Source organism: Saccopteryx bilineata, chromosome 6, assembly GCF_036850765.1.
Source record: "Saccopteryx bilineata isolate mSacBil1 chromosome 6, mSacBil1_pri_phased_curated, whole genome shotgun sequence".
Classification (NCBI taxonomy): domain Eukaryota; kingdom Metazoa; phylum Chordata; class Mammalia; order Chiroptera; family Emballonuridae; genus Saccopteryx; species Saccopteryx bilineata.
In genome coordinates this window covers 49,929,873-49,952,450 of record NC_089495.1, presented here as the reverse complement: position 1 = coordinate 49,952,450, position 22,578 = coordinate 49,929,873, and the positions used below count along the sequence as shown (strand labels likewise).

The window sequence follows — 22,578 nt, the reverse complement described above, 5'->3', positions numbered from 1 at the left end:
ATATGTACAAGAGTCTTTTGACTTATGAGTGCTTCTGCATGCCATCCTCCTTTGCTACTGCTGATATTTATCCTCTCTCCTTTATGTTATTGTTGTTACAGATTATCCTTGCTTTTATTGTGACCTTGTTGGAGCTTTTACTTGTAGTTTTGATTTGCTTTGTTCTTTGTGTCTGGTCGAATAACCCTCTTGAATATTTCCTGCAGTGGGGATTTTCTGGTGATAAATTTCCTTAGCTTCTGTACATCTGCAGAAGTGTTTATTTCTCCTTCATATTTGAAGGATAATTTTGATGGATGTGGCATTCTTGGCTGGTAATTCCTCTCTATCAGTACTTTGAATGTTTGAGTCCTCTCTCTTCTGGCTTGTAGAGTTTCTGCTGACAAGTCTGATGATAACTTAATGGGCAATATGTTTTCTTTATACAATATGTTATGTTCTTTTCTCTAGCTGCCTGAGGATTCTGTCTTTGTCATTGATTTTTGACAGTTTTATTATGATGTGCCTTGGAGTAGGTCTGTTTGAGTTGAAGTAACTCGGCCTTCTCTTTGCTTCTTGGATTTGAGGCTCTTAAACTCTTTCGATAGGCTTGGGAAATTCTCATCAATTATTTATTACAATAGGCTCTCCATTCCTTCTCGCTCTCTTCTTCTGATACACCCATTATTCTTATATTGCTCTTTCTGATGGAGTCAGACAATTTTTGTAGAGCTCTTCTGTTTTTTAAACTTATAAGTCTTCTCTCTCCTCTTCTTTCTGTAGCATCTCTAGTTGCCTGCCTTCAGTGTCATTGACTCTTTCCTCTATCTGGCTTGTTCTATTAGGTAAACTTGCTACCTCAGTTTTCAATTAATATATAGCGTTCTTCATCTCTGTTTTTAAAGTTTCAGTCTCCTTGGTGAGGTGTTCGTATTGTTTTCTGAGCTCATTAAGTTTCCTATTGATGTCTTCTTGCATCTCTTTTGAGTGTTTCCAGAACTTCAATTTTGAATTCTCTGTCATTAAGCTCCAAGGTTTTCATGTGATTGAGATTTTTTTCTAGAGATTTTTCATTTTTCTTTCTGAAGTAAGTCTGTCTTGTGTAGCCATGGTTTTTTATTTCTTCCTTGATGGTATTTGAGTTGTATTTTTAAGAATGCTAACAAAAAAATTTTTTTTAAATAAAAAATAAAGAAAAAAATACAGTAAGAATATAAAAAAATTTAAAATAATGACAAGGAAAGAAGAAAAACCACAGAAAACAAAGATCGTTTGATCACATTGTTGTATATGCCTAAAGTTTCAGTGTTATTCTAGTGCAGTTATGGGATTTCTGAGGGAGAAAGGAAATTTAGAAATGTCACCTGTATTCTATATGTGTGCCTGTGATGATCATTGCTAACTGATCCTGGCATATGAAATGAATTATAGTGACCATTTCTAAACCAATCCAGTGCCCTCATATTTTGGAGTACACTAATGACAAAGACTGCCTAGTGTCTTGCTTGCAGCTGTTAAGAGTTTGAAATGTGTTGATAGTTGGTATAGTCTATATTCTCATTTGTATTACTGTTATTATTTCTGTTGGAAAGAACATTGGTCTTATGACTTCAGACATGTAAAATACTTTCTCGGTGCCTCTACTCCTTATTTTAAAACAGAGCTAGTTTTACCAGTGGTCATAGCTTTATTCGTAACAGCCAAAAGGTGGGAACAATACAAATGTCTGTTAACAAAAGAATGGATTTTAAAAACAATATAAACATACAATGGAATATTACTTAGCCTTTAAAAGTAATGAAGTTCTAAAACATGCTTTAACATGAAACTTGAAGACATTATGCTAAATGAAGTAAATAAGCCAGACACACAAAGGACAAATGTTGTATGATTCCACTTAAATGAGGCATCTAGAATAGTCAAATTCTTAGAGACATAAAGTAGAATAATGGTTACCAGGGGCTGAGAGGAGAAGAGAATGGGGAGTTATTATTTAATGGGTGCAAAGCTTTTGCTTGGGATCACAAAAAGTCTGGAAATAGTAGTGATTAGAGGTACAATGTTGTGAATGTTCTTAATACCACTGAATTATACATTTAAAAATTTTTTAAATGATGTTTTATGTTATGTATAATTTACCAAAGTAAAATCAATACAAAAAAATAAAAGGTTAATATTTGTTTTACCTATCTTTATAAGGTAATTCTGAAGGGCAAATAATATCAAAATATTTTGTAAATATCATCGGGATTGCCTGACCTGTGGTGGCGCAGTGGGATAAAGCGTTGACCTGGAACACTGAGGTCGCCGGTTCGAAACCATGGTCAAGGCACATATGGGAGTTGATGCTTCCTGCTCCTCCCCCTTCTCTCTCTCTCTTCCTCTTTCTCTCACTCCTCTCTCTCTAAAAATCAATAAATAAAAAATATTAAAAAAAAATATATCATAGGGATTATCTTTAAAAATCTGGAAAATATTTAAGAAGTCTCAAAGTAGGTCTTTGAGTAGCTCTTTTTTCTTTGTATGTCCCCTTATGTCTTTGTCACACAAGGAGAAATGGATATAAATAAACCAAAAGTTAAATTATTAAAAAATTTTAAACTTGGTAATATTTAGCAACAGTTGCCATAAATTGATTTGTACATGGTTAGAATGAAGTAGGTTGGTCATTAAAATTAAGCTCAGAAATGGATTTTACTGAGTTTAATCCCAAATAGCTTTTCTGTTACAACTTCTTTCTTCATTTAGTAGCATAAAAACAAACATCTGTTAGCCTTTCATTCTAGCTCACACACACACACACACATATATATATATATATATATATATATATTTTTTTTTTTTTTTTTACTGTACTAACCAGTTTTAAATTTTTTCACAGGAAATTTTCTGTCTTAATAAGAATACATATTCTTATAGTAAGCAAAAAAATTTTAAATACCCTTTGTGCCATTATATGGAAAGAATTTTTGTATGAGAGAGTTGAGCTCCTTTCTTAGGAAAAACACACACATAGTTTTCCATTTCTGTATGCATTATTATTTTGCTTAGAGTATAAAAAGTAAGCAGTATAAAGTAAACATAGTAAATCTGGTCAGGAAGCATCCTGAATAAATCTTACTCTTTTTATTCTTTCTAAAATCTCTAGATTTGGAAGCTGCTATGTGGAAGAATAATTTGCCTTGATTTGAAAGATACTTTCTGCAGTAGTCTGCTTATTTATAATTTTAGAATATTTGAAAGAAGGTATGGAAGCAGAAAATTTGCGGTAAGTTTTTATGTATATTCTCTATTATTAGGTTTTGGAAAAACATTTTTTGCTTTTTATTATATTTAAATAGTTTTATTTTGTTATTATAAACCATTATCTTTTAATTACATAGTCCTGAATCTGAATTGGAACATGGACATTAACCAAAGAAATATTTTATTTTATTATTATTATCTTTTTATATTTTTCTGAAGTTAGAAGTGGGGAGGCAAAGAGACAGACTTCTGCATGTGCCCAATCAGGATCCACCTAGCATGCTCACCGGGGTGATGCTCTGCCCATCTGGGGCATTGCTCTGTTGCAACAGGAGCCACTCTAGCACCTGAGATGGAGGCCGTGGAGCCATCCTCAGTGCCTGGGCCAGCTTTGCTCCAATGGAGCCTTGGCTGTGGGAGGGGAAGAGAGAGATAGAGAAAAAGGAGAGGGGGAAGGGTGGATAAGTAGATGGGTGCTTCTCCTGTGTGCCCTGGGTGGGAATTGAACCCAGGACTTCCCCATACCCCGGGCCAATGCTCTACTGCTGACCAACCAGCCAGGGCTACCAAAGAAAAATTTTAAATTTAAACCCCTGGCATAATAAAATAATGATGATGATAATAGATAATCATATCAGGTATGATTAGGTAATAACAATTTTAATTAGGATTTTGACTTTAATAAAATTCTGATATCTTATTTTGCTTAATGGTTTGTGTATTACCTTTTAAAAATAAATCATGCTATAAGTATCTTTTCTTCAATGTACCTAGAATTATGTAAGTTAATGCATTTGACCAATATAGTTCTTACTTTCTTATTTTGAAGTCTCTTCTAATAAAAACAAACTTAATTGAACTGGTTCTGATTAAATAAATGTTAGTTTATTTTTTGCAGATATTTCTATATAATGTTTTGTTTTAATTTTAGTCCTTTTTGCTGGGTTCCTGGGTTTTGTCAGCCTTGTTTGACTTCATCCTTGTTGAAGCAGTGTGGTATTCCTTTGGTATCACAGCATCCAGGAATTTGCCTTCCGGATTGTAAGTAGCTTCATTTATAACTAATTTAATTTAAAGTGAAAGTCAATAAAAGAATATTTTAAACTTCTAAATACAGTAAAATTGATTTTATATACGAAAAAAATCTAGGTATACTTACATTTTCATTATGTTTTTGAAACAATTTATTTTATACTCACTCTTTTTTAGCTTTGAAGTCCTATAATGTAGAGAATTTTTAATGACCTTCCTGTGTTGATTCTGAACATAGAAATAATTTTATATATTTATTTTAAAGTGAAATTTTGTCTTTGTAATTTCCTGAAATAATTAAACACAAAAATACAAAGTTTAATTAGATTAGGGAAATTAATTTGTATGATGTTAAGCTTCTGAAAAATGATGTTTTGAACATTGGTGTTGTTTATATACTGCCACCAAAGATAAAACAAAGTCAGTATATAGGTTCCAGCTTTTAAATAACCTACAATGGCCAACTTAACTCAGAATATATATACTTTTGTATTATGTTAATCTTCTTTAAAAAAACAAACAAACAGGTATTAATTTATGAAATATCTAGTATGTATATAGGAGCAGAGTTGTTAGCACATATCAGTGACCTTGAAGCATCTCTGAATTAAGTATTGGAGACTGCATTTGAGAGATACTTTGAAATTAGGATACCAGATATTTAAAATTCTGTGTGTACTAACTTCAGCCTTATTTTAATTTTGAATTTGTGTTTTTAAGAATTATACTGCTCACAAAAATTAAAGGATATTTTATTGCTTCATATTCATTTTGAAATATCCCCTAATTTTTGTGAGAAGTATAATAGACAACTCTATGTATCTTGAGTCAAATTCACTTTGGATCACTTTTTTAAAAATATACAATAGTTAGTGATTTAATAGCTTTCACATTTACATTGTTTGTATTTACTTTGTAGTATCCTTTATGAGATTTACATAATTATAGTTGGCATGAATGTCAACCTTTAGCTGTTTTAATAATATATGATTCTGAATAATAATTGAATGGAGACAAAATTCTGTGTCATAATTATCATGCGGTTTTTGTTGAGTTCTATACATTGTAATTGTAGTGAGAATGGAAAATGTAAGTTGACGATTCTGCTATTGTGGAAAATGGCAGCCATCAGGAAAGATTTCATGTTGATTCAGGAAAGCAGCAGATTACTAAATCATTGGTTTTTCCCAAACATTTCTCACTCAGGCCAATTTATTTTAGTTCTCTACAAGGCCTACTGAGTTATATAGAACAGTATATATGGGTCATGTGAGTTTGTCTTAGAATAAATTTTGGGCATGGATAGAGAAACATAGTTTTTAACTCTTATTTACATTGTCCCCTTGTCTGATGACCTGTTTTTTCTTTTGCACATATAATTGAATGAGTTATTTCTTTATGGAATCCTGTTAACTGGTACATATTAGGAGAGTTGATTCAGCTTTGAAGTTGAGAATATTTTGATTCATAAAGCAGGAAGATATTTACCTATTTAAATCTTAGTTCATAGCAAGAGTTACAAACTTGAAGAGATTCAAAGTTATAGGATCCCCTTTGAAAGAAAATATAAATGTTAATTCAACCATCCCCTGAATGAGAGTATATTCTCTTTCCTTTTCAAATCATGAAACATGACAGTATAGCTTTTTAGAATCTTGAAGCTTTCTCAAACATAGACTTTATGGAACATAAATCTTTACTTCAGTAAAGATATTTTGCATTTTGTAAATATATCTTTTATTTGAAGATAGCAAAGCTTCAAAAACTCAGGAGGGGAAACTATCCCATAATGATCCTTCCCGTCAATGCCAAAATTATCTTTTCTCTATATTATTCTTCACTTCCTATTTATCTTTCTCTTCCTTTTTTTTTTTTTAAACCTCAGCACTTCTAAATTTTCTTATGTAAATCTCACCAGTATCCAACTAATTTCTAAAGCCAGTGGCTTATTTCCACATGTCTTATTTGACCTTTCAATAGCACATTAAGTGATTTTGACCCCTATTATTTCATGAAATAACCTCCTTCCTTAAGTCCTAGCACACTATCCTCTCAGATCCTAATGTGACCTTATTTACTGTCTATGGCTCCTTTCTCAGTCTTATTTCAAGTTCTTTTCCTGGGCTATCTTGTCCACTCCTATGATTTCAACTACAGTTAACATCTGTGTAGGTTTCTCAACTCTCTATTTTTAGTCTATATTACTCTCCTGATCTTTCTGGAGTCCTATGTAGTGACTTCTGAGACTCAAGAAAATTCATCATGTTCAGAAGCGCTCATCTCTTCTGATCTCCTCTCTTTCTGTACTCTCATACCCTCCTTCTGTACTCATTTTAGTTAATGGCATTTCCATCTACTTATCCAAGTTTGAATCTCTCTTGTCTTATCATTGGAGTAGGGCACCAAGTCTTAATAATTCAAAGTCCTGTATAAATCACTTTTTTATCATTATCTCAGTCTAAACTTTAATCTTTTCTTGCCTAAATTTTTGCAGTAATTCTTTAGTCTTTCTATCCATTTCAAAGCATTCCATGCAATGTTATCAGAAATTATCTTTCTAAAATGCAAGTTTGACCATGCTAGTCTTCCTTTGAAAAATCTTTAAATCCTCATTTACTTCAGAATAAAAATTAGACTCCTCCTAGATGACATCAGGGCAGTCTAGAATAGTGGGAATGGCATACTTTGCCATCAGATAAACCAGACTTGAGATTCCAGCTCTGCCACATATTTCTTGTGTATAATCCTGAGCAAGTTACTTCTCTCGAGTTCTATTTCCTGAGCTCAATCTATAGATGACTCTCAGATGTAAATGGAGGATCAGTCTATACTTCACAGGGCAGTGGAGAAAATTAAATACGCTCACCTATGTACGTGTCCTAGCAGTAGCATACCCCCAGTGTTTTGGTTTTCTTCTTTTTCTTCAAAGCCCTCATAATCTGACCCCAGTCCAACATTTCAGGCCATTCCCCATCAGTCATTCAACTTTCTTTATCCCCTCCCTCCCACCCTCCCTCCTTCCTCTTTCTTATCTTCTTTTCTTTCTTTCTTTTAAGTGAGAGGAGGGGAGATAGTGACAGACTCCCACATGCACTCTGACTGTTATCTACCTGGCAACCCCTGTCTGGGGCCCAGCCTCAAATCAACTGAGTTATTTTTAGCACCTGAGGCTGATGCACTCTGACCAACTAAGCTATCCTCAGCACCTGGGGCCAATGCTTGAATCCAATGAGCCACTGGTTGTAGGGGGTGAAGGAGAGGGGAAGAAGTAGATGGTTGCTTCTCTTGTGTGCCCTGACTAGGAATCGAACCCAAGGCTGCCCATAGCGGGCTGATGCTTTATCCACTGAGCCACTGGCCAGGGCCTCAGCTTTTTTAACATTCTGTGTATTTGTGGTCTCATGCTTACTTGGTTTTCTTTCTTCACCCTACCGCCCTTTGGTGATATTGTCCTTTTATGTGTATTCCAACAAATTTAAGATCCTTATTAACATTTATTACATTGCATTGTCATTATCATTATCTAGGACTTCTATGCCATCTTACTGTCTGAGAACTAGTTGGACTTCATGTACTCATTGCCTTCTATTCAGTCACATGGAAGAGATCGCTATGATTACAGTGTAGTCCCATAAGACTGTGTGGCAGCGCTTTCAACCAATGTACTGCAAGAATTTTTAGAGCATGCAATACCTGACTGTTTAATCAGGGGCACTAGCCTCTTTTCCCTTACTGTCAAATAAAAAAAAGAAAATGACAGCTGTCAACACAACAGCAGCCTTTCAGTGTGAATGAATCAAAATTTTACAAGTTTTTTTTGTTAGATAGACAAAAAATAGAATATTTTCTGGTGTGCCACAAAATTTTAGTAATTCGTTTATGTGTGTTGTAAGATAAAAAGGGTTGAAAATCGCTACTGTATCATAAGGTCTTTGAACCATAGACCTGTTCATCTCTTTTTCTAGTGCTTTGTATAGAAATCATACCTGGCATCTCATAGATTCTCATGATTACGATTCGAAATTCAGAAAAAGTAACCATTAGGTTTTGACATTAATGTTAGCTCCATTATTAAAAGATGTGTATATTAGAAGATTTCCAGTAACTCATGCCTATCACTCATCCTTATATACTTACTATTTTTTGTTAGTATTTACATGTGAATGTCACATTGCTTCCTAGAATCAAACCCCTGCAGAGAAGTGGAATTTTGAGTTTTTATGTATCATGTTTAAATATATCTAATTACAATACTTAATATAATTATTTTTAATGAACTGTTCTAGATTATAATTTTTTCCTTTTTATTTATGACACTGATTAACAAAATTATACAAGTTTCAGGGCACACTTCTACAACACATCCTCTGTACACTGTATTGTGGGTTCACCACCCCGAGTCAGGTCTCCATCCATCACCGTGTATCCCCTCCATACCCTTCCTCTTCCACCTTCCTCCACTCACACCTTCTCCCAGCCGTTGCCACACTGTTGTTCATGTCCTTGGATCCCCCCACCTCTTTTTTTACCATTTTGCTCAATCACTCCCCTATTCAGCACCCCCACCAGCTGTCAGCAGATTATCTGTACTTGTATGGTGAGAACCATGCCATACATTTTCACTTTGCTGACTTTGTGTTAAAGCCATTTGTTGTGTTTGTGCTCTCAGATAGAACTCTTCTCAGCAAGAAGAGCCATTGCAGAGAAATTGTCATTTAATAAGTTACATAAGAGCAGATTAATCCGCGTAGTTTAAGAGTAGGAGGCTATGACTGTATGTATGTACCATAACCCTACATATACAGGAGTTATTTCCATTTTTTTAGAAATAATTATTCGTGCCCTGGCTGGATAGCTCAGTTGGTTAGAGCATCATTCTGAAGCACAGAGGGTGCCAGTTTGGTCCCCAGTCAGGGCACATACAGGAGCAAATATTCCTGTCTCTCTCCTGCTCTCTCCCTTTCTCTCTCTAAAATCAATAAAATAAACAAAAAAATAATAATTATTTGTTTAAAGATATCTATTAAAGAGTATTACTTGACTATTCAAACTGGAAACTCTAGGTAATTTTTATTTTGTTGAGAAACTACATCTCAGTATCATCTTGACTCCTTTATCTTTTTTATTATTAGAGAGAGACAGACAGGAAGGGAGAGAGATGAGAAGCATCAACTCGTAGATGCAGCACTTTAGATATTCATCGATTGCTTCTCATGCGTGCCTTGACCAGGGGGCTCCAGCCGCGTCAGTGACCTCTTACTCAAATGAGTGACCTTGGGCTCAAGCCAGTAACTTTGGGCTTCAAGCCAGCGACCCGGCACTAAAGCTGGCAACCTGAGGGTTTTGAGTCTGGGACCTAAGTGTGCCAGGTTGTCACTCTGTCCACTGTGCCACTGCCAGTGAGGCTCTACTCCTTTTATCTTATATGTAACTGTAAGATTGTTTCCATTCTGTGAGCTTATTTCCTTTTTATTATTAAAAAATTGGTGATTGACATGAAAAGAGAACTGATTGATTTCTAATCCTAGTTCTCTAGCTGAGCATGTCATCTAACCTCTTTGGACCTTAGTTCATATTTAAAACAGCAGGTCATCTAAGGCAGTGGTCCCCAACCTTTTTTGGGCCACGGTCTGGTTTAATGTCAGAAAATATTTTCACGGACTGGCCTTTAGGGTGGGACGGATAAATGTATCACGTGACCGAGACAAACGTCAAGAGTGAGTCTTAGATGGATGTAACAGAGGGAATCTGGTCATTTTTTAAAAATAAAACATCATTCAGACTTAAATATAAATAAAACGGAAATAATGTAAGTTATTTATTCTTTCTCTGTGGGCCGGTACCAAATGACCCACGGACTGGTACTGGTCCGCGGCCCCGGGGTTGGGGGACCACTGATCTAAGGGATCTTCTAATGCTAAAATGCTGTTTTATGATTAGGCTCCTTTGTGTTTATTTATTTAAAAGAATATGAATTTACCCAGGTTAATTATAGAAATCAATTTATAACCAATGCATTGATGTGATTCTAAGTCCCATTTGGAGGCGATCATGTTAAGAGTAATAAGAGTAATTTAGCAGAGAGGAGCTTATAGTTGACTCATTTGTGTACTTCTGTAATATTTAGAATACAGGCTTTAGAAATTATAGTTCACTTTCTTTTTAAATGGAGAAGTTACTAGGTTTACTTTATTAGGGGAAATTAAATGGTAAGGTCCCTAACTAGTGCTATTTATGCTGCGATATATGACCTGGAATAAAAATCTGTTTTGTAATGTGATGTTTAATCACATAAGAAGAGCAAGCTCTTTATTTAAAAAAAATTTTTTTTGACAGAGACAGAGAAAGAGTCAGAGAAAGAGGGACAAATAGGGACAGACAGACAGGAATGGAGAGAGAAGAGAACCATCAGTTCTTCGTTGCGGCACCTTAGTTGTTCATCAGTTGCTTTCTCATATGTGTGTTGACTGGGGGTGGAGAGGCTACAGCAGACCGAGTGACCCCTTTCTTAAGCCAGTGACCTTGGGCTTCAAGCCAGCGACCTTTGGATTCAAGCCAGCAACCATGAGGTCATGTCTATGATCCCACGCTCAAACCAGTTGACCCTGCGCTCAAGCCAGATAGCCCGCTCTCAAGTCGGTGACCTCAGGGTTTCGAACCTGGGTCCTCCATGTCCCAGTCCAGCACGCTTTCCACTGTGCCACCGTCTGGTCAGGTGCTCCCATTGGTCTTAAGTAGAGTCTGGTGCTTGGTAGGCTGTCAGTAAGTGTTTATTGAATAACTATGGCCTGTTTCCAAAAGAAAATGAATTCAAAGTTTCGGAGAGCCAATGGTCATGGCTTCTACAGGCTCCCTCAAGTGCTTACTCCCACTTATTTTGCTTAGCAGCAAATAACAGTGATGAGTTATTTTTGTAAGGATTCTGGAAGTTAGGCTTAGAACACAAAAATGCTGGGTTTGGACCCCCAATTCTGAGTATAAATTAGCCAAAGGGAGCTGCATCTAGATTTAAAATACTTTCATCAAATTATTTCAAATAGTAGCTGGATATTTTTCCTACTGACTTGATATCATGACTCACTTGCACATAGAATTAAATCCAAAAAGCTAAGTCAACTGCATATTTAGATAAGGCTTGAATATGAAACACAAATGGGATGTTTTCTCCTAATATCTCATGAAAATATTCTATACAAATTTTAACACACACACACACGGTAGCATAAGCCCAAGGGGAAAGTGGGGTTGGAGGTAGGGGGAGAAGGGTGCAAAGGAGGGGAAATGGGGTGGAAAGAAACTTCGCATGGGGCATGGTGGCACAGTGTGGTGTGTAGAGACTGTTATATTGAGTGGGACATTTGAAACCATGTCAAAACAAACATTTTTAAAAATTTAAAAATAAAAATAATGAGTTTATTAGAATACTTCAGAATATTTAATTATATTGCCACAATAAGATCCCACAAAAGAGTTTTAAAAAAAGACTTTATTTATTGATTTTAGAGAGGGGAGAGAGAGAGAGAGAATAAGAGGGGGCAGGGTGGGGGGAGAAGCAGGAGGCATCAGCTTGTAGTAGTTGCTTCCTATCTGTGCCTTGACTAGGTAAGCCCAAAGGTTCCAATTTTATCCACTGTGCCACCACAGATCAGGCCCCACCAAAGAGTTTTTAAATTATATTTTATTTTTTCAGGAGAGCAGGGACTTGATAATATTACAAAACATCCACTGGCTCTAGGGTAATTAGTAAAGCAAATTTAAGGAGATTGAAGACTAAAAAACTTATCATTCATAACATTTCACTGTTTATGTTGCTTAGTGACCGTAAACTACCTGATCGGAAGCTTTTTCTGCGCACACTCCGAAGGTAATTGCGGTATAGCATGACACTGATGACTCGAGCCTGAAATTGTTTGGAAACAATGTAGTAGAGAATCACATCCAGACAGGTACTGAGGTTCATGAGGAAGGTGGTAAAGGCTCCCCAGGGGTTGTAACTGTTCTCGTCCCCGTCCAGCATCAGGAAAGCAAAACAGATGTGGAAAGGCGTAAAGCAGACGAGCACCTGCACCAGGAGGGTAATGATGATCCTTATAGACTTCTCCTTGACTTTTGGTTTCAGCTTAGATGTCCTGCCATGAAGGAGACTGTGAATAATGACCAAGTAGCACCCAATCATGATGAACAGAGGAATCAAGAAAAAAAATATCAGTCGAGTGAAGTTCAGTATGTTAATAGATTTTAAGTAAATGATGTCAGAAATTTTCAGGCAGGTAGCAGGGATGGAGGCTTTATCGGGGTCTTCATAGAGTAGTAGGAGTGGGGTGGTGGTTGTCAGGGTCATTATCCAGACTCCCACGCAGGCTAGCACGGCTTTGCTTGTTTTTTTAAGTTCTTTGGCATATTTCGGCTGCACAATGGCCATGTATCTGTCAGCACTGATAAAAGCAAGAAGCCATAGGGCAATACTTGGATAAAACACAGTGAGTGCCCCAAGAATCTGGCAGAAGTATTTTCCAAATGGCCACTCACCTTTTGCATAATAAAACATTCGAAAGGGTAAGCTCATTATAAATATTAGGTCCAATAATGCCACATTCATCATGTAGATAGTTACAGTGGTTCTCTTCTTGGTGGTACAACTAAAAACCCATAAGGCAGTGACATTAACAAATAACCCAATTATGAAGATTATGCTGTAGAAGACAAGGGCTGCAATTTTGTATTCATCTGGGTATGAGCTGTTCGAAGAGCCAGGCTGAGCTTGATTGTGAGAGGTGGTCATCTTACAGTTTATTGATGGGCATGACACTTGGGAACTGTAAAATAGTTAAGAAGATTAGGAGGAAAAACAATAGTTGCTGAAAAATATGTGTTTAGCATTCTCATACTTGGCATGTAGTGGTTTCTAATTTTGAGAGTATTTTATATTGTAGAGTCAATATATATGTCTTAGTATTTATTAATAAATATATTTCCTAGATAATTATTGCTAATCTGTACTAACCTATTAAAGTGGTATGGTGTGTTGTAATGCACTGGCAGATTTATGCATTTTTCTCTCTCCCTGACCTTCTTTCTTCTCCCCCAAAGAATAAACTTTATGATTTTTTCCCCTATAGTATGAAATTGGGTAGCTCTTATTCCAGAAATAAGCAATCTTAGATTGAGACTGATTGGGGAAAGGCCATACTGAATTCTGAATCATACAATATCATTTGCCACTTTTTTTTTCTTTTTCTGCAGATGTAGTCCCCTATTCAATCTGAGCCGCCACGAAGACAGACAGAGAGCGCAGGGATTCTTTCTTTCGCATCCTTGTGCAAACCAAAGAACAACATCAGATTGTTCAAGGTCTATCAGTGGATGCAGTCCTTTGCCACTTTTATCATCTTCATTCTGTTTAGATATTTTGTAACCCAGATTAGTAATATCAAATAATGCATTTTTTCTCATTTAATACAATTTTAATATATAAAATATATATTAGAACACTAATAAAGGAACAATATAACTGGTTAATTCCTTAATGTACACAGTAATTCTCATTTGAGATCAGGAACTTTCCCTTTCACTGGTATAGCCCCATTGCCTACTGAGTAAATTGTAGGTAGTCAAAAAGTAAATATTTACTAATTGATAGATGAGTGAAGGAAGGAACCTTTGATGAGGTGACGTTCAGAAACTACTCTCTAGTTTGTCAAAGAAAGCTTGCTTTCTTGGCCATTAAACTTTTTTTTTATGTGGTAAATACTTCTTCCTAGTATTATGTCTCTATAAATTATCATGGGTCTAGAAACAGCAGTGTCTTGTGCTATGGTCTACATATTAAGAAACTGACTCTTTGAACATAGTTGAGCAAGTTCCTAATGCACAGTTGGGAGTGCCTAATGCTGAGTCTTCCACGTGGTGTTTACCAGTGTTGTAGAAGCAGATTTTGTTGCTTCAAGGTGCACACAGAGCAACACATTAAGATTGATAGTATAGTAGTTTTCATGTCCTCACTCTAACCAGATACAAAAGCTTAAGTGTTATTTGTCAAATTAAATTTGAAAAAGGAATATCAAGCACAAGTAATTATTAATAAGATGTTACTCATTAACTTTATGGGTATGCAAAAATGAATTCCCATCACCAAAAAAAAAGTTTTTTTCTAATGGAAAGGAGTTTAGTGTGTCCCTCAGTGTGAAACTTCCATCACCTATGATGTAGTTTTAATACCAGTGATTTTAAAAATAGTCGCTACAAAGAGATGGAACCTTGTGGCATCCCCTTGAAATATGGAGGTGTAAGAAGAGTTTCCTTCAAAAATGTCACTTTGCGGAGCGAGCTGTCTCTGTTTCAGCTCTGTGGAGGAGGTTAGCAGTTTGCTCAATGCCATCATGGGCTGTTGATAATATAAAAATAATTTGAGCAGTTGCTGTGGACAAACACAATATGAGTTTGTTTTTCCCAAACCTTCCTCCTTTTCTTTCCACCTTGTTTCCTGCCTTCCTTCCTGATTATAGCTAGTTTGCCAAATATTTAGGTTAAATATGACTTTAGAATAAATATCTACATATAAAAGACTTAATTAAAATGTCCAAATATTGATGTGACTATAATATTAATTTCTATCAAATGTGGAAAGTGTTATATAGAAAAACTAAATCTTCAGTATCATACAAAGGACAATCATTTCAGAGGCATGACTTATCTTTAACTTTCAGTGAATTTTTAAATTAACAGTAATTGTGAACAAAATGAAAATTTGTATCCTTTTTTTCTTTTAATACTGCATCAGTACACCCTTCACCCATCCTCACCCCCAGATTTTGTCACATTAATTCTGTATTTACAAACCGTTTTTGAGTAAATCTTGCCCCCACTATTGACTTACAAACCGTTTTTGAGTAAATCTTGCCCCCTACTATTGGGCTCAAACTGCTTCTTTGTTACCAGCACTGGTGTTCATTTGCGGAAGGTTGAAAAAAATATGCATGATCCATTTGTTTTAAAGGCATAATCTGTATAGGTTGTTCTCTGCACACAGATAAATTTTTAGATTAATATTGAAAAGTGTTTGGCTTCTAAGCCAGCATTTTAAAAGCTTTCAATTCTGTGATTATATATAATCTTTCTTTTCTTAAAAGTCTTTAAGCATTTTTGAAACAATGTAATTGAAACCTAGTGATGATTTTTTTGCAGACATCATGATCACCTTTATAAATGATGACTCTTAAATATGCTTATAATTTATCATATCAACATTTCCTAAGTTGAAAAAAATTATATTTCCTATTAATGTAAAACTATTGAAAATAAATGATAAATCATATGAATAATTCAGGAAGGTAACAGCATAACTCATTTCAAGATTCTTCGCATCTATGGTTTCAGTAATGTACTACTAAAATAAAAAATGATTTTGAAATTTACTAAGTACATTACTTCTGATAATCTGTGATGAAGTTAATTAAATGCAACTTACCTTTTGTCCATCAAAAGGCTGTATTAGAGAAGAACATTTTTCGTTATACCTAGTTCCATAAAAGAGGTATCTTTGATTTTCTTCTCTTTCTGGAAAAGGTATAATTAAGAAATGCTATCTGTTTTTGTTTTAGATTCTTCTTTTGCTTTAAAATGTTGTTTCGAATATAATTCTTGGTCTGGGAGTTGTACTTGTTGCTGCTTTGTGTCTTTCAGGAAGTACTCTCTGAAATAAGGCTTTTCAACTTGTGACTGGATGTGGTTTTTTTCTCTTTCACAAATGATTTGTTTATGAAGTTATGCTTAGCATAAGCTTCCCTTGAAATGGTGCCATGTATTTAAGAGAGTCACAGAAAAGGGAGAAATGTCTTCAATTTGTTATTTTGATGCTTCAGGTCTGCATCATCTATTGAAGAGTATGAGATTTGATGTTGACTAGTATGGGATTCAGAGTATATAGCTTCTTTATTTTTTAAGCTGTGTGACTTAGTCTTGTTACCTACCTACTCTGAGCCTTTGTTCCTACTTAGTTTGTATGCAGTTAAAATAGAGATAATACTTCATTTGATAGGATTGTGATGACTTAAAACCAGACAAATTCCAAGAATTTAACATAATACCCAGCACTCAGGAGCTCCTAAACAGAGGTAACTCTTTACTACAAAGCTCCTAAAATCATAGACTATCCACTTTTTACCATTAAAACATTTTTAAATGGTTAAAATTGGAATCCTCAGTTATTTGCTTCTGCTTTGCATATATATGTATACTTTAGTTTGCTTTATTTTTTAAGTTTATAGTGCATTAATAGCCCTTTCCTGTCCTATGGAAGTCTAGAAATAATTCCTTTTGCTTAAACATCCCTACAAATTGCTACAAAATGACTCTGGCAGTCCTTAATGGAATAATTTACATATTAGGAGTATTTTAATCTAAGCAGGGAAATGAAACCAACGGAAAGGGAAGTGAGCAACCCCAATCATCACCTGCCTAGTTATATTACATTTTTTACTTTCTTTTTTCTTAAAAAAATCACTATCTCATTTGGTTGTCCTAAAATTTTAATTTTCTTTATATTTTGTTGTGCTTGACTTGTCAACTTTTAAAAGGTACATGAACTGAAATGAACTGTTCTTTTTAAATTTAATACCGAAAGCATTCTCCCCTTTTTTCCCTCAGGCAAAATCATAGTAAGTCTGACTTATGCAAGTTATTCAAATTCTTGTCTTTGGTGGTTAAGTACTTTTGATCGTCACAGCCTTCTAGAACAGTGTTAATCAACCTGGTCCCTACCGCCCACTAGTGGGCATTCCAGCTTTCATGGTGGGCAGTAGTGGAGCAACGAAAGTATAAATAAAAAGATAGATTTAACTATAGTAAGTTGTTTTATAAAGATTTATTCTGCCAAACTTAGTGAAAATTCGACATAAAGTATTTGGTAAGTAATTATTAATATGCTTTAACTTGCTGTAACTCTGCTTTATAAATTTTATAAAGTAAAGTTACTTCCCTACTTTATAAATCACCATTACTGTGGAACCAGTGGGCGGTTAGAAAATTTTACTACTAACAGAGATACAAAAGTGGGCGATAGTTAAACAGGTTGACTACCCCTGTTTTAGAATAATGGGTTTTAGAAGCTTTGGCAACAACCAAAGAAATAATTTCTTGTATAGATGAGGATTTGAGGCCTGAGAAGGCCATGACTCACTGAAGAACTCAGGCCACAAAGGTACAACAAATTCTTCAAGTACTAAAGTTCTTCCCATTTCTGTCCCAGCTGCTCTAATCACTTCTTGTTATGGAGTTGTTACCAGGGAAATGACGAAACCTTGATTCTTGTCTTGCTTGAGAGAAAGAATTCAATCAAGATACAAAATATAGCAAGCAAAGCAAGGGTTTATTGGCTGTCCAGGAATATACTCAGGAAGGCCTGAGTGGGCAACTCACTTACAAGAATGAGTGCCCCAATTAGTTACAGAATTTAGGTATTTATGGGCTTTACTTCCTGGACTTTCCCATTACTGGTTTTCTTTTTCTTTTCTTTCCTTTCTTTTTCTTTTCTTTTTTTCATCTTCTTCTCATGAATCTGTCTTCACTGTATTGCTGTATGGCTGATACCATATCAGGGACCTGGAGACCAGCTGTCTGGGTGTGGGGAGGTAGATCTTGCATACCAGGAATACATGGGGGCAACTCCTCCCTCCCCCTCTTTTGTCTGTCCTGGCTCATGTCTAACTGCCTAACCTAACAAATAGATTATATTGATTTATTTACTGGGAAGGATTTATTTATTGCTGAATTATGTTAATCAGACTTTTATACATGGAGTTCTATTTCATATGCAGTATGGGAGAGTTTGATATTTCAGCTGGAGATAGGAACCTCTTATCTGTGGATCCAATCTTTTTATTGCCTTAATTTCACTGGGCCTGTGACAAAGTTCCTGAAGTTAAGTATTGATTAGTATCCCCTATGCTGCTAAATCAAGAGGTACAGTGATGGCCTATATCTCATTGAGACTTGAATCCTATATCATACACAGGGCAGTTATTTTTTCTGACTCGCCAATCTCTCAGGGAAAGGCAACAAGGAGCAAGTTAGGAACGCCCCGTAGGCTCAGCCTGAGGATGGATCAGCTGATACTGTTTGCCATCTTCCTGTCTGTTTAGCTGTTTGGGACCTTCTGCCTTTGTTCTTTGTCTTTCACATGCTGGTTCAGCCTGTAACGTTCCTTAATACTGCACTTCCATTTCGGATTGGCCAGCTGCTGCTTGTCCTTAAAGTGTTAGTTTAAATGATGCCTTTTCTTGGAAGTTTTCTCTGACCTCTGAAGCTGGGTTGGTTGTTCACCCTTGTAGTGGCATGTGTTTGTATCATTATTGCATATTTACTTGCCTTTTATCCTGCAGTAAATCGAGGTCCTTGAGGGTTGGCATGTATTGTGTGTATATATAATATATGTATAACAGATTTTTATAAGTATTGCTTGAATGTATGGAAAAGTAGGTAAAGAAATGGAGGGTTACGGACCCAGGTGTGTGTCAGCATCAGGGACACTTGGACCAGCTTATGTGAGGGACCTGCCAATCACAGATCAGATGTGGAGACTTAGGTCAGGAGCACAGGGGCAGGGACCCTCACATTCTCTCCCTGACTGAACATCTCTCTCTGTGTTCCTGGATATTCATAATAGTTTTCTGTTAATAAAGAATTAGAGTGAAAAAAATCTTCCCCAAACTGGCAGCAAGAGTTTTTGGGTCAAGAATTAAACTTCTATAGTATCTACTTTGCTTCTTTAATACTTGAACCTAATGAATTTTTATTCAAATAGAAGAACTTAACTCATTCATGGACCATTCATACAGCTTTAACTTCCTCACTTATTTTGGAAGATGAGTGAAAGAGAAATGTTTTGCTTTGCAAAAGAGGGACCTTACATATTCCCATGGGCTACAGAGTCCCCTTCACTTTATGAAATAATCTGTTTTAGTTCTATTTTGAATTTTGGTTTAGGTGTTAAAAGTCCTAAGGAATTGTTCATCTTAGTACTTGAGCCTGGTTTGAGTGAATATAAAAATGTAGTTTTTGTTAAGGCAATTTGATAATTCTTATAAAGATGATAGTTAATAGATTTACACAGTAAGTCCCCATTATAAAACATGTTCCTATATTAGAGATTCGTTTATGCCACAGATAAAATTATATTTCCTGTCCTTAACATTTCTTTTTACCACAGCAAGTGTAAGGGGGGCATATCCCAGGTGCTCATAGTGGTGTTGTGATGAAGAGACTACTGTAGGTATTGTTTACGTTTCCCAGCATAGGTGGGTGGCTGTCAGCACAGGTTCAGAGTGGTTGGTAGACAGCCAGTCCTCAGAAAGAATAAGGGACAAGGGAAATGAGAAGTGCTCTGAACAAGGGTGAGGTTCATATCATCTGCCCTTAAGATTTCCCACTTTAGGCCCTGGCTGGTTGGCTCAGCGGTAGAGCGTTGGCCTGGCGTGTGGGGGACCCAGGTTCGATTCTCAGCCAGGGCACACAGGAGAAGTGCCCATTTGCTTCTCCACCCCCCCTCCCTTCCTCTCTGTCTCTCTCTTCCCCTCCCGCAGCCAAGGCTCCATTGGAGCAAAGATGGCCCGGGCACTGGGGATAGCTCCTTGGCCTCTGCCCCAGGCTCTGGAGTGGCTCCGGTTGCGGGGTGGGCAGAGCGTCGCCCCTGGTGGGTGTGCCGGGTGGATCCCGGTCGGACGCATGCGGGAGTCTGTCTGACTGTCTCTCCCCGTTTTCAGCTTCAGAAAAATACAAAAAAAAAAAAAAAGATTTCCCACTTTGATGTTATGGAATCTTGTCCCCTACCCACCCCTCTCTTTCTCAAAGTTGTCTCTAAATGGGCTGCTTTTTTTTCTTTTTAAGAGGGTAGATGTGTTGTATAGTGGTTTCTAGATCAAGAAGATTGAGTTATGCTCTGTCTAAATGTTTTTTATTATTTTAACCTCAACAACTTATAGCTATACTCTTACAGCCAAGTTAGTATAAACCTCCTCTCCACTTGACTTTCTAAGTTGTATTATAAATTTAGCAATTCCCCAACTTGTTTTCCTTGGCAATTTCTGTGCAGTTTTAAATTTTTATAGACATACAGGCAATCAGACAATTATTTACCTTTCAGCAAACAAGTTAAACCCAGATCACCAAAGTGATAAATAAGTTAATATAGGTCTAAATCAGCAATGGAAGTAGAATTCTCTGATGATATTAAAGATTCTCTCATCTAGAGGATCTTGGAAGGCTTTTACGTACATGGCAGTGAAATCAGTCTTGGACTTGCTGAAATCCTGTGGGACCCCAGGCCAACAGTTTGCAGTGCGTTATTTCACTAAATGACCAGAGATTCAGAGTCCCAGGATGGCTGGTTGAGTTATTGTGATGTATATGGCCACCACCTCCTGAGGATTCTGGTTTCTGAGTTAAAGGACATTGTGTGTGTGTGTGTGTGTGTGTGTGTGTGTGTGTGTGTAGGCGAGTGTATAGGGAAAACTACCCAGTAATATAAGGAAGTAGCAGTTTAGAAGAAATAGGTATTGTGTAGAGTCAGGAGTTAGGATTGGTAAAGAAACCAATCGACTTACTTAAATTCAAACCTGTATAATAGTATGTGTGTGAGTGAGGATTTTAGTATACAGATATCTGTATACTAAAAAGTAACTACATGTCTATACAGTTGAAGGTCGTTGATTTAAAATGCATTACTTAGGATTTTTTGTTATCTTTGACATTACTCTTATCTGTATTATTAGAGGTAATCAAAGGTGAATAATCATTAGGCAGACATCTAAGTGCTTTAAATGCAAGTGCTTTAAAAAGCATCATAGAATTGAATCTTCAATAGCAAAGTATGTTGAGGGCACAACAGTAGTATGGGTGGTATAATTCATGGGTATTTACTCATGATTCTCCGATTCTGAGGTTGTCTTGTGCTCTTTCTGTATTATGATATTATATTTTATTTTAGTTGAAGTTGGTCCTACTTAATAGAGAATCATCAGAATAGTAATTTGATCTTTAGCAAAAAGTCTCCTGAGGAACTAAATCATCCTTCCCTTTCTCTGTTTCTCACTACTGAGTTGATATTCCCAGGAAAAGGTTTTGTAGCTGCACTCAAGTCAGCCTATAAATTTAATTTTGGTGCCTAAGAAGATCTCTGTTATTTAGTGGGCCAAAGACATTTAAGCACTCCAAAATGAGTATATCATGAAAAGATACTGTTATTCACACACTGAAATGCCTACAATAAAAAAGACTGACAGCATGAAGTACTGGGTATATAGAGCAACTAGGAACTCTTGTGCATTGCTGGTAGACTGTTTAAGTTTGGAGAATAGTTGGATATTAAGTGCGACAGTGAAGATATATATGTCCTGTGACTCAGATTCCACTCCTAGATAGAAATGCATGTTCCTGTGTACCAGGAGACAGACAAGAATGCTTATAGTAGCATCATTCCTATAACTCCAGATTAGTAACAACCCAAATGTTCAGCAACTGTAGAATGGGAAAATAAGGTGTGGTGTAGATACATAATTAAATGCCTTTCCCAATCAAAATCGTTTGGAAGGCACATGCAACAACACGAATGAATCTCATGTATACACTATTAAGTGAGAAAAGCGAGACATGAAGGAATTCATATTGTATGATTTCATTTATATGAATTGCAAAAGCAGACCAAACAAAATGTTTAGGGATTTATGCTTAGGTGATAAGACCTTTTGGTGGTTTGCAGGAACATGTAAGGAGGGGACACAAGAGAAAGCTTTCAGGATGCTTGCAAGTTCTATTATTTACAGTACCTAAGTGCTAAGTACTCTAGTGTTGGTTCTGTGATAATTCTTTAAGCTGTATATTTTTGTTTTGTCTTTGTATTTTTAAGGGTTTCAATAGAAACAGGTGGCACATTTAAATTAGAATAATTTAAGGAGGGCTTATTTATAAGGATCTAATAACAAAAGAATGGAACCTAATAACAAAAAGGGAACCTTTGACAGGACTATTATCCGTGTTGCACCAACCACCATTAAGCCCAGAAAGATTGAGGAAGGGAGAGGTTACTAGAACCTAGAAGGAGAGACTCCTGTAGCGTCAACTTCCTTGAGAAGAGTAGTGACTTTCTGTTGAGGGACAATAAGCCTGAGGTAACCTTGCAGGAGGGAGCATGAGGAATAAGTCCCTGGCCTCAGACCCCTCTGTAAGGCCAGTAGTTGCCGCTGTTGTCACCACCAGGCAGATGCAGGTTCACATTAGATTTGGACAGACAGTAGTAAAACTGCAGAGCCAAAAACTGGTGGGCCATTC

The 22,578-nt window shown here is 36.2% G+C and overlaps 2 protein-coding genes and 1 non-coding gene across 4 annotated transcripts in view; 1 reads left to right on the top strand and 2 right to left on the bottom strand.

Annotated features, from left to right (window-relative positions):
* Window positions 1-22,578, top strand: part of UBAC2 (UBA domain containing 2) — a 241,561-nt gene that overhangs the window by 46,165 nt on the left and 172,818 nt on the right. For both annotated transcript variants that reach the window (XM_066236660.1, XM_066236659.1), the window contains 2 exons: window positions 3,128-3,247; window positions 4,157-4,266. In XM_066236660.1, coding sequence (XP_066092757.1) covers window positions 3,128-3,247; window positions 4,157-4,266 — 230 coding nt within the window. The remainder of the gene's footprint in view (window positions 1-3,127; window positions 3,248-4,156; window positions 4,267-22,578) is intronic.
* Window positions 11,752-15,918, bottom strand: GPR18 (G protein-coupled receptor 18). The gene is made up of 2 exons (XM_066235280.1): window positions 15,725-15,918; window positions 11,752-13,073 (listed from the first exon to the last, which is right to left on the bottom strand). The coding sequence occupies exons 1-2, from the start codon at window positions 15,733-15,735 to the stop codon at window positions 12,044-12,046; spliced, it is 1,041 nt and encodes a 346-aa protein (XP_066091377.1). The 5' UTR covers window positions 15,736-15,918; the 3' UTR covers window positions 11,752-12,043.
* LOC136309803 (small nucleolar RNA SNORA31) lies at window positions 13,499-13,626 on the bottom strand. The gene has a single exon (XR_010726444.1). It is a non-coding gene; the product is annotated as a small nucleolar RNA SNORA31 (small nucleolar RNA).